This window comes from Corvus brachyrhynchos, unplaced genomic scaffold, assembly GCF_000691975.1.
Source record: "Corvus brachyrhynchos isolate BGI_N302 unplaced genomic scaffold, ASM69197v1 scaffold72, whole genome shotgun sequence".
In the NCBI taxonomy this organism is placed as follows: domain Eukaryota; kingdom Metazoa; phylum Chordata; class Aves; order Passeriformes; family Corvidae; genus Corvus; species Corvus brachyrhynchos.
The window spans coordinates 2188398-2200619 of NW_008236763.1; the positions used below are offsets into that span (position 1 = coordinate 2188398).

The window sequence follows — 12222 nt, forward strand, 5'->3', positions numbered from 1 at the left end:
AAAAAAAAAAAAAGATCAAAAGGAATTTTTTGCAGGAAAAGCAGCGAAAAAGGCTGGGAATGGTGGGGGAAAAGCTATTTTGGGATTCAGAGGAATCAGCTTGAAAATCGCCGGAGTTTGGGATGGATCCGTAGGGATTTGGGATGCGGGAATGAGGAGGCTGCAGCTCCGGAGCTGCTCCTGGGGCTCTCTTCTGCTTCCCATCCTGGAAAAATATTCCTTGGAGGATTCATGGAACTCTTTGTTCCCCCCTCGCCCCTTCCCGCGTGATTCCCACATCAAAGCATCCAAGGATTCCTGGGAGCTCCGCTGGCTGCGGGGCTGTTCCCACCCCAACAAAAATCTGGGCAGATTTTCTCCTCCTCCCTGGAAAATCCCGGATTTCGGCCCCTCTGGAAGGGCAGGAATGACCCCTGGGCTCATCCTCGTGCCTCAGAATTCCAGGAACAAAAACTCCTGGAATCCCATCCTGCCTGCAATCCCCATCCCTGAAGGTGTCCAGGGAATTCCTGGATGTGGCACTCGGGGCTCTGAGTGACAAGGATTGGACTCGGTGACCTTGGAAGGCTTTTCCAGCCTCAAAAATCCTGGGATTTCTTTTCCTAATCCTTCCCGTGCTGTTTATTTCCTGATTTTCCTGGAAAACCCAGAGCAGCTCCTTTTCCCAGGACTTTTTCCCACCTGTGGGATGTGAACTGAGCTCTCCTGGGTGTCCTTGGAGTTCGGAAATTCCCAATTTTTGGACAAACCCCTGAGCCTGGGCAGAAACAGAGAAGGAAAAGCGAAATGTTCCATTAAAAATGAGGTTAAACTGGGATGTGCCAACAGGATGGGAATATTTGGGACAAAAAAATGACCTTGGGCATGGAAAGGACCTTGGAATTCCTCTCCTTGTGTCCCTTTTCCATTGAAAGGACCTTGGAATTCCCCTCCTCTCTGCTCTGATCCCTGTGAGGGCTGAATCCCTAAAAAACCATGGATATTTATTCCCTGGAGCTCCATGGAGCAGTGGGAATGCTGGGACAGCATTCCTGGGATGCAGGGAGGGGACAATCCCATGGATGTGACAACGGAGGGTGACATTTAACCCCCCCAGAGCCACATCCCGAGTGTTTTCCGTGGGTTTTTTCCCTGTTTTTTAACTCCCAGCTTTTCCACCCTCATCCATCCCCCTCCTGGCAGCCACCGGGATGAATTCCCGTGATAAATTCCCGCTGGTTTGTTGTTTGAGGGATCGGGACAGGCCGGGCGCTTCGGGGAGATTAATTTTTGATTTATGGCCAACTCCCGGGATTTATTCCCGTCCTTCTCCGGAGGCAAAGGCAGCGCTGGAATTATTTTAAATTCCAGGGGCTCTGCTGGAAAGGGGAGGGGGGGAATCAATCAATCAATCCCAGCCTTCAATCCCGCTCCTCAGCAAAGCTCGGGAAAAGCCTGGGCCATCCCACACCCCCCCTTCCCCAAATCCCAAATCCCACTGGGATCATCCTTCCTGCTCCCGGGCAGGGATGAACATTCCGGAGGCGCTGAGCTCTGCAAGGATCGATTCCCTCCGCAGGATCAACAAAGCAATTTGCTGTCTCGGGATATTCCTGCCGGGAATAATAAGCAGCCAGGGAAGTCTGGCCTCTGGAAAACCTTGTGTGCTTGGAATTTGGGAGCTGGGAAAGGCAGGGAGTGGGAAAAAAGGACTGGGAAAAAAAGGAGGGAATTCCAGGTGTTTTTTTCTCTGGTTATTCATCCGTTAAGGGATCCTCGGGAGCTGGAGAAGGGGGAAAAGGGAAGGGATTCAGGGATGTGACAGGGAAGGGATTTGGGGATGTGAACGGGACAAGGGCAGGAATTCAGGGATGGGAACAGGAAAAGGGAAGGAATTCAGGGATGGGAATGGGGAAAGGGCAGGAATTCGGGGATGGGAATGGGGAAAGGGCAGGAATTCGGGGATGGGAACAGGAAAAGGGCAGGAATTCGGGGATGGGAAGGAGACAAGGGCAGGAATTCGGGGATGGGAATGGGGAAAGGGCAGGAATTCGGGGATGGGAATGGGACAAGCGCAGGAATTCAGGGATGGGAATGGGGAAAGGGCAGGAATTCGGGGATGGGAATGGGACAAGCGCAGGAATTCGGGGGTGTGAACGTGTCCCTGTGGGGTTTGGGCTCAGCCGCTGCTGGATTTGGGGACAATTGTCTTTCCCATTTCATCACTTCCCTCTTTTCCTTCCAGGATTTTTCCAGGATTTTCTCTCTGGGATCCACGGCCAAGCTCACCCAAGGGCTGTGGGAAACCAGCAGAGCCCGGTGATCCCATTCCAGCCGCTTTCCCCATGGAATGGGAAGGCCTGGACACGCCGGACACTGTCCGTGGCCCTTTCTCCCAGACCAGGAAATTCCCGCGGGTTGGATTCATCCTAAGGGCAGGAATGTTCTCGGCCGTGTCCTTCCTTCCGCACCATTTCCCACCTGGATTTTTGCTCCAGTGATTCCAAGATGTTCCAGCGGCTCCTTTTTCCTGCAGAAATTGGGGATGTGCTGCGATCTAGTGGTGGAGGAGAATCCTGGGATTCGCTCCGGGCTGGATTCAGGCTTCCCAAGCAGGATTTTCCAGGCTGTTTTCCCGGGAAGAGCCTGATTCCTGCAGGATCCAAGAGATCCTGGACTGACAATTCCTCCGTCAAATCCTGCTCCGCTCCTGGAGGGGCACAGATCCCTCCCAAAACGCTCCGGACACATCCCAGCAAACAAATCCAAGGGGGAGTTTTGCCTGGAATGCTCCGTGGGATCAGCACAGAGCTCTGGAGCATCCCTGTGCTGGAGGGTGGAATATCCTTAATTAGAGGGAGATTTTTAATTAACAATCAAGCTCGGCTTTCCCGCTTTCCCCTCCTTTCCCGCTTTTCCCTCCTTTCCAACTTCTCCCTCCTTTCCTGCATTCCCTGACCTTCCCTGCTGGAATTATTTTCCTTTTCCCTGCCATGATTTTCCTTTCCCCAAATCCTGCTCAGTTCGGCCCCATCTCAACCTCTGGTTCCTGGGAATTTTGGCCGCATCCTTTGGATATTCCACGCTGCCAGGGATGGAATCCAGGAGCTGTGGCCTCCAGCTGTGCAGAATTCCAGGATCCCTGAGGCTGGAAAATCCCTCCAGGATCATCAAACCCTGCCCGATCCCCACCCTGAGCACTGAGAGCTCAGGAATTCCCTGGACACCTCCAGGAATGGGGGGATTCCAAAGCCTGGCCGCCTTTTCCATGAGGAAATTCCTGCCGCTGTCCCAGCGGGATGACGGGAACGCTTTTGGGATTCCCACTTTGTCACCGATTTTCCCAGGTGCCGATTTTCCCATCCCGGTCTCCCATTCCCGGCTGGGAATTCCCGGTGCCGCAGCTCCGGGATTTGGGAAGGGTAAATCCCTGGAGCGGGGACAGGCGGGAACAGCAGGTGGCACTCCCCGACCGCGGACAGCCCCAAACCGCAGCTTTTTGGGATCTTTGGGAATGTCAGGTGGGATTTTCCATCTTTTTGTGCTGGCGGAGCTCTGGGATTGCGAATTCCAACAGCTCTGGGGTTGGATGCTCCTGAAAGGAGCGATCCCGTCTCCTTTAATTCCAACAATCGGCTCCCAAGGAATCCACTTTGGAATTCGTGCTGCTTTTCCCGCCGGTATTGGAATAACAAACCCTGGAGGAGTTTATTTAAATCCCAACCCAGGTTTTAATTCCTGGATTAATGGGGAATAAAGAACCAACGAGGCCAAACCCCTCTGTCCGTGGATACAGATGGGAAAAGCTCCGTGTCCCGGGATTTCCCAGGTGGGATGATCCATGTCCTGGGCCAGGAGAAGCGGCTGCTCCATAAAAACCGAGTTCCTGGGATGCACATCCATCACCGTCCCTAAAGCCTCCCCCAAATCCATCATTGCAAAGGCTTTCAGGAGGATCAATATTTTTCCAAATGGATCGGAGGAACTCGTTTTCCCGGTTTTCCATCCCGTGATTAACCGGGATAATTGGATTGCTGGGGATCTCTGGGGAGAAGCCAAGGGAAGGGACCTTCCATGGGGTCTGGAGTGAGGACGAAGACCCAGGGTGGATCTGGGAAGGGATTTCCCTGCTGGGAAATGCCCAAATTCCAGCTGATTCCAGCGCTCCCCTGTCCCAAATGCATCCTGGAATTTCAGGATGAGTTTTCCACCCCATTTATGTGATTTTTCTGGAGTTTCCAACTTTTTCTTTTGGGAATTTGCATCATTTTTACACCAGATTTGGTTGCTCCCGCAGGACCAGGAGACACATCCCGGTTTTCTTTCCTCCATGAGCAGATTCCAAGCTTTTCTTCCTGCTCTCCACCTCTTCCAGAACCTCTTCCAGAGGCATCTCCATGGAAAAATAAGGATATTTTGGCTCGAAGAGATGAGCCCTGAGTGGTGTAAATCAGATTTTGTGAGGGGCAGGAGGGCAGGGGCCTCTTCCAGATGGGATTTTCCATGGAAACTTCCCAAAAAAAGGGATATTTCAGTTTCTTCCCACTGTTCGTGGCCATCAATGGAAAAGAAGGGGAAAACCTTGCAGGAAAAAGGGGGAAAAAAGGGGGAAAGGGAATTTTTCAAGGCGCTGAGCAGCTCCAGAAGTGCAGCGTGCCCTTGGATCCCTCTGGAATTCTCCGGGATCAGCATCTTGGAGGAGCAGTCAGCACCGCTGGAGAGGCAACTCCGGAAATTCCCTTCTCCTGCCCCAAATCCAGCAGGATCCGGGCGGAAAAGGCAAAGCCCGGTGAAATCTGATGTTCCCAAAGCTGCAGCGTCAGGGAGAAGATCCCTGACTTTGGTGACATCCATGGAAAAACGTCCCCGAATTGAACTCCGGGATTTTTGTTCGTCCTTTGTTGCTGATCCTTGAGGATGGTTTGGTTTATTCCCGGTTTTCCCCATGGCTTTCCCCCTTTTTTTCCCCAGCTCCCAGCAGCTGGGGATGGAGGGCTGGAATTCTGCTCTATCCCAGAATATTCCTGGTCGATTTATCTCCCTCCTTTCCCAGCAGCTGCTCCCGGTATCTGTTATTCCATAGGGAAACCGGGATTTCCAGCTCCTTCCCCACATCCCCCCCAGGAAGTTTTTTCCCTCTGGCGATCCAGCAAAGCCGGGGATCCACGTGGAATTTCTGACCCGGGAATTCTTTCCTCGTTTCCATGGGATGGCAACACCTGGGAATGGATTTTTTGGGCTAAACCAGGGGATGAATGGAGCAGGGGAGGGGGGGATTCTGCCCCCTCAGGTGAGACCCTCCTGCGGAGCTGCTCCAGCCCTGGAATTCCCAGCTCAGGAAGGACCTGGAGCCGCTGGAGCAAATCCAGAGGAGGCTCCAGGACGATCCGAGGGATGGAGCAGCTCTGGAGTGAGGAAAGGCTGGGAAATTGGGATTGTTCAGCCTGGATAAGGGAGCTTTGGGATGATCCAATGTGACCTTCCAGGAGCTGAAGGAACCAAGAGGAAAGATGGAAAAGGACTTTGGAAAAGGGCCTGGAGTGACAGGAAAAGGGGGAACGGGTTCAGAGTGAAAAAGGGGGAATTCCAGTTGGATACTGGGAAGAATCCTTCCCTGTGAGGGTGGGGAGGGGCTGGGACGGAATTCCCAGAGAAACCGTGGCTGTCTCATCCCTGGAAGTGTCCCAGGCCCGGTTGGAGCAGCCTGGGATCGTGGATTGCATCCCTGCCCATGGGATGGGACGAGTTCAAGCTCCTTTCCAGCCCAAACTACTCCCTGATTCCATGAATCATTCCAGGATTTGCTCTGGCATCGTTCGATCTATTTCATTTACATATTTTTCTACCTATAAAATCAAATATTTCATATTTTTATATCCAATTCACCAGCGAGACGAAACCCAGGCTCACCCCGGCGCTGCCCGACACCCACATCCATCAATTCCAGCTCTGCAGCCTCAGCAGAAAATCGGGAATTGAATAAAAATCATGGGAAGGGGAGGCCACAAATCCCCCTGGGAGTGGGGGAGCTTTAATTAAACCGCGAGCTCTGATCCCCGAGCGGCCGCGGAGATGGCCGGGCTCGGGTGGTCACCGGTGCTGGTCACTCAGGGGGACAGAGCCAGCAGTGCCAGCAGTGCCAGCAGTGCCAGCAGCTGATGGCGCACCCCGAGCCGAGCTGTGCCACTCGCGCTCCCCTCCAGCAGCACCGCGGGATGCTCCTCACCCTTCGAAAAAAATGGAAAAATGTCCCCGAATTTAACTCCAGGGTTTTTTTTTTTGTCCTTCGTTGCTGATCCTTGAGGATGGTTTGGCCCCCCGGGGGTCCTCCGCACCCTCGGGGTGTCCCAAACTCGTCCTCCCCTTCCCCAAAATTCCCGGTTCTGTCCTTGGATTGTGCGCGGGGCTTTGGGAGGGGTCAGCTCCTCGCCCTTGGGGGGACACAGAGCCCCCCGGGGGACCCTCCTCATCCTCGGGGTGTCCCAAACTCATCCTCCCCTTCCCCAAAATTCCCGGTTCTGTCCCTGGATTGCGCCTGTAGGACTGGGAGGGCTCAGCCCCGTGCTGCGCGTCTGCGGCTGCTCATTAAGGGCGCCGCTAATGAGCTCCTTCCCCTGCTCATCCCCCTCCCCTCCAGCCCGTGCCTTCCTCCCTCCCTCCCTCCCTTCCCTGCCTCTTCCTCCTCCTCCTCCTCCTCCTCCTCCTGCTGCTGCTGCTGCTGCTGCTGGGTGAGGGTAAGGAGCGGGATCGGGAAGCACCGGGATGCGAGAAACTCCCGGGGGATGCTCGGGGCTGAGCACGGGGTGGGGGCCGCGCATCCTCAGCGCGGGTTTGGGCTCCCAAAGCTGCTCGGTGACCCCCAAAATCGGCCGGGTTTTGCTGGCCGGACCCCGGGAGGGGGGAGCTGGGGCATGTGATGGGATTTTGGCTGTTACGTCACGGCTTCGTGTCCCTGCGTGTGACAAAATCCCGCGGTGGCGGTGCGGGGGCACGGGGAGCGCAGCCCGGGCGGGGACCTTGGGGTGACAGCGCAACTTTGGGGGCCCGAAAGCTCGCGGGGAGCAGCGATTGCTCCCCCAGCTCCTCGCTCCTTCCCTGTCGCCTTCGGGGGGTGGATTGTCCCTCCGGAAGAACATCCTGGGCCGGAAAAATCCACCGGGAAAACGCACCTGGGTTGGGATGCGGCGCCGGGAAGCGCCGGGCCCCGGCGGCGAGCGGTGAGTGCCGGGTGCGGGATCCGCATCCTCCTGCAGCGCTCCCGCGGATCGATTCCCTCCGGGAAAGGGGGGAAAGTGCTGAATCATTGGGAGTCCCGGCTCCACGGGAGCTCCCGCTGCTCCCATCGCCGGGAAAAGCTCGGGAATGGGATGAGGAGGCCGTGGCGGAGGTGGGAGCGCTGGGGCCTGGGAGAGAGGGATTGTTGGGATGGAGCGGGGTCCTCCCTTTTCCATGTCCCCAGGTGCTCCTTGGAGGACAGGGAGCAGGGAAGCCGCGCGTTCCATCCCGGGGAGGCCTCTGGGAATGGCACCAAGAGGGGTTTTGGGTGGGAAAAACGGAGGTTTCGGCCAGAAAATCCTATCCCTGCTAAAACTGGGAATGGCCGGTGCGTATTGCTCGGTTGGTTTCTGCTTTTCCCTTTGGAATGCTGCCTGTGGGTTCTTTCCTCAAGGTCAGGTCCTTGGGATGGCTCTGGAGCACTCCTGAAAGTCATCCCGGCGTGTTCTCGGCTGGATCCCGGCAGAGGGGCAGTGCCGAGGGCCGGGGGGATGCGGGAATTGCGGGAAAAGCTGGAATTCTGGCATGCCCAGCAGAGGCCCGGCTGCTTTAAGATGGATCCTGTGGCGCTGTGGTGTTTCCGGGGTGCTCCTGGCAGCTGCCGAGGACAAAAGCAGGAATCCTGTGACTTTTCCAGGGATGCTGACTCCTTTCTTTCCGCCCGTGCTCCTGGAAAACCTCCCCCATCTTTGGCAGACACCGAGGGGCTGCTTTGTTCCAAGAAATTTTGTTCCAAGAAAACTTTGCTTTCTCTCCTGAAAAAGAGAATTCCTCAAATTTAGCATTTTCTGGTCGATTTCTATTTTTAAATTTGTCATTTCCCAGCTCCGGGCTGGGCCTTTGCCACTTTTCCCATTTTTTTGTGTGTGTGTGTGTGGTTGTAACGTGAATCCAACATAAATAATGCATGGAAAACCGCTCGGCTGACAGGGAGAAGTTGTTCGGTTGGAGAAGCGACTTTGTTTACAGGAGTTGGGACCTAGGCCTGGCTTTGTGTTAATTCTGGGCTTAACAAAGCTCCCTCCTCATCCTCATCCCCATCCTCATCCCCATCTTCATCCTGAGGGATTTGATTTAAACCCGGCCCAATCCAATCATCCCTTCTCCCAGCTGATGATTAAATGGGGAATATCCCGAGTTTTCCAAATTGATTGATAAGGATTTGTTTTCCTCTCGTTTTTTTCCGGGGTTTTCAGGGATAAAATCCCCCAAAATCTGCTGGAAAATCTGCACCATAAAAGGTGGTCAAAAATGGGCAAAAATATTGAATAATAACGGGGAAAAAATGAGGAATTTTTCCCTATCTTTGCTCCTAGGAGGTGGTTGGGATACTCTGAGTAGGATACTCACGGGATACTCCTGGGTGTAGAGGGGTTGCACCCTCAGGGATGAGCAGGGAAGGGGTTGGGATCAGCTGTGAACAGTGAGCCAGGATCCGCCTGGGAATGGGAACAGGAAGCTGGGAATGCCATCCCAGGAAAGTCTTGGAGATTCCCACAATCAGGAAGGAGGGGACGGACACGGGCAGGAGGAAAAGGGATCTTTGTTGGTGCTTCCTTTCTTGGGAAAAGGGGGAATAAATGGATTTAAAGAAGTTTCACTTCCCACTGGAGCCATTCTTAATCCCAATGCTCCAGCTCCGGCGGGGTGACCTTGGGCCAAGGAATTATCCAAAGGGATCATGGCCGTGGCCAGGATCGGATCCTCCCTGTGTCCCTGTCACCTGCTCAGCCCCACTGAGGAAAAATGGGGAAGTTCTGGGATGCTCCAAGGAAATATTCCCTGGATAAACACCAGTTTTATCCAGAAACACGGCAATTATCAGGAATGTGGAAGTTCTGGGGTGTTCCAAGAAATTATTCCCTGGATAAACACCAGTGGAGCTCATCTGGACAGGCAGAGCTTGGAAGGGGAACTCGAAGCTTTGGAATTTGTTGGTTCCATCTGGAGCTTCGGAATTTTTTGGCTCCATCCATCAGCGAAGGAGGAGTCCCCAAAGGAAAAGTTCGAGATTTGTTTGAGAAATCTGGGAAAATGGAGCAGCCACATTCCCAGGACGCTCCTGAGGCTCTGATTTTATCTGGGAGTGCTCGGCAGGAATTTCCGGATTTGTTTTCCATGTGGGAGTGGATTTTCCATGGAGTTGTAATTTATTCGTCAGGGCAGCACCAACCTCCCAGATCTCATCAGAACTTCACTTACAGGCAGAAAAACCTGGAAGCTCAGGCCGAATTCCTTCATTTCTTTGGTTTCTGGGAGCTGTGGAATTCCCTGTTTCCCACACTTTTTTAGGTGGAATAAAAGCAGTGGAGTTGGGAAGATTTAAACTCACTGAGTAACACAGAGAAAATCCGATTTAATTTGAACAGCAAAACCTGCGAGGAGACTCCTAAAAAATCCCAAGGAAAAAAACTCCGGCACTTCCTTTTATTCCTCAGCTTTCGTTTGCCCTTCCCAAAATATTCCTAACACCCGGCAGGATCCATCCAGGGGTTGGATTCCCTTACAATTCTTGTCAGGGAGGTCTGGATTTCTTCCTGCCCCGGAGGGAATTCCTTTCCTACCTCATTTTCCTCATTTTTCCATGCTGTTGGATGACTTCTGCTCCATCTTTTCCATTTTCCCTCCCTCTTCCCGAAGGCTCTTCCATCCTTTCCAGGCTATCCAGGATAATTATTGTGGAATTCCAGGGATTCCGGCTCAGAATGAACTTGCTGGAAGTTTAAATGTTCCATAATCCTTCCCTCCATCCTCCCTTTTCCTTTTTCCTTTAATCCCGAGCTGAAAGAAACCGGGCTGGGTTATTACGGATTAAAAAAGAGGAGGATTTATCCCTCGGCTTATCGGGATCACCATTCCCACTTAATGAGATCGGAGGAGCAGGATTATCCACGGAACAAGCAGGGATGAGTTGGGGTGGGCAGGAATTTCTGAGGATGCTCCTCCTCAGGTTCCTTTGGGTCTCATCCCATTCTTTTGGGATCCAGCCCTGTTATCCTCAGGGATGCTGCTGGGAGGGAGCATCCCAAGGACACAGGGAGGAGGGAATCATGGAGATATTCCCTCAAAAGGAGAATCTGGGAATTCTTTCCTGCATTCGTCTGCCTCTGAACCTAAGCAGGGGGTTGGTGCATTCCCAGTTTTCCAGAGGAGCATCCAAAGGGAAGAGGGAGCTTTGCACAATCCAGGCTCGGGAAGAGCAGATAAATCCCTGTCCTGGATTCTTGGATGTGCCTTTCCCACCTTTGGAAGCAAACCTGGATCCTCCCAGGGAGTGGGAAAACGGGAGCACAACCCCTGGGGTTGGCGCAAGGTGAAGCCGGAGGTTCATTGGAATTCCTGGCAGGTTTTCCGCCGCTTTCCGCCTCCTTGGCAGCGGAACTTTGCTCATTTTCCCAGGGCCAGGCGGAATCTGATCCCGCGGCTCTGTCAGCCTGCATCCCGAATTCCTCCTGAAATCTCCTGGCGCGGATAGGCCGGGCTGGCAGTTCCAACAGGAGCTGGGAGAGTGGGAAGGTTCTCCTTGGATCCATGGAAAATGCACCGAAATTCCCTTTTTCCCTCTGAATTGTTCCCTTTTCCTGGTTATCCCAAGGATCCCCAAGTTAAAAGAACTGCAGGATCATGGAATAATTTGGGTTGGAAAATTCAAACTCATCCCATTCCACGGGCAGGGACACCTTCCGCTATCCCAGGTTGCTCCAAGCTGGCCTGGGACACTTCCAGGGATGTGCGGCAGCCACAAATTCTCTGGAAAACCTGGGAATGCCCAGCACGGGAATGTCCGTGCGTGGGAAAAGGATCCTCTTGGATCCGGCCGCTCTCCAGGGTGCTGAAGGCCCTCCTGGGGATTTGGGAACTCCGCGTTATTCCCTGAGTTCCCACCTTCCTATTCCCCCTCGAATCCAGGATAAACAGGGAAAACTGGGATACATTGGAACAGCAGGATGCAGGGAATGTGGGAATTGCCCCTTTTCCATCTCCAGAGAGGTTTTTAAGCTGGAGCTTGGATGCTGGGTGGTCTCCACAATTTGGGATGGGATTTTAAACCCCACTTGGGTAAAACGCGGCTCAGCTGAGCTGAGCTTAGGGCTGATCCCGCTCCCCATGGTGGTGACCTCCTGAGGTAATTCCAGCTGGAATTGTTTGGGGATCCAGCTGCCTCCAGGGTTTTCGGGAGCAGGGAACAAAATCTGCTTCCTCTTCATGCGGCTTTGGGGATTTTTCCTCTGGACAAGGCTCCTCTGCCCATCCCTGTAGGAGCAGCCTTTATTGGATATTCCCAGTATTTTTTATTGGATATTCCCAGCAGTTTTTATTGGATATTCCCCAAGCCTGGAGGCAGGGAAAGAATCCACCATTCCCTTTTCCTCTGGGTGAAGATCAGCTCTGACTTCCCACTCCTGGAAGTTTTCTGTGGTTCCCGAGGAGCTTCCCGTGCCGACATCCCTGCTCCTCCTCGCCGGCACTTGGGGCCAGCCCCTCTCGTGTCCCACAGGCTCTTCCCAATCCCACAGGCTCTTCCCTTGGATTTCGTTTGTCCTTCCCAAAACATCCCCTTGGATTTTAAACCCAGCAGGATCCATCCAGGGGTTGGATTCCCTTACAATTCTTGTCAGGGAGGTCTGGATTTCTTCCTGCCCCGGAGGGAATTCCTTTCCAACCTCATTTCCCCTACTTTCCATGCTGTTGGATGACTTCTGCTCCATCTTTTCCATATTTCTCCCCTCTTCCCGAAGCCCCTTCATTCCCTTCCCTCGGCTATCCAGGATGGTGGCACCGCCAGCCACTCCGGGTTTAAGGACACAGCCCCGTTTGTGAGGGTTGGGATCGCTCCCGATCCTGCTCCGTGCGGGATAAAGGCCCCTCTGTGAGCCCAGCCGGGCGCCGATGGAGTGCGGGGCCCCGGAGAAGCTCCCGTCCCTGCTGTCACCTCTGTGCTGTCACATTCCTGAAATCTGGCTTCGG

The 12222-nt window shown here is 53.8% G+C and overlaps 1 protein-coding gene across 1 annotated transcript in view; it reads left to right on the forward strand.

Annotated features, from left to right (window-relative positions):
- The first annotated feature begins 6745 nt into the window (after nucleotides 1-6745).
- NFASC (neurofascin) overlaps nucleotides 6746-12222 on the forward strand; it is a 71240-nt gene continuing 65763 nt past the window's right edge. The window contains exon 1 of the mRNA XM_017727161.1: nucleotides 6746-7196. Within this exon, the coding sequence (XP_017582650.1) occupies nucleotides 6896-7196 (301 nt within the window). The 5' untranslated portion in view covers nucleotides 6746-6895. The remainder of the gene's footprint in view (nucleotides 7197-12222) is intronic.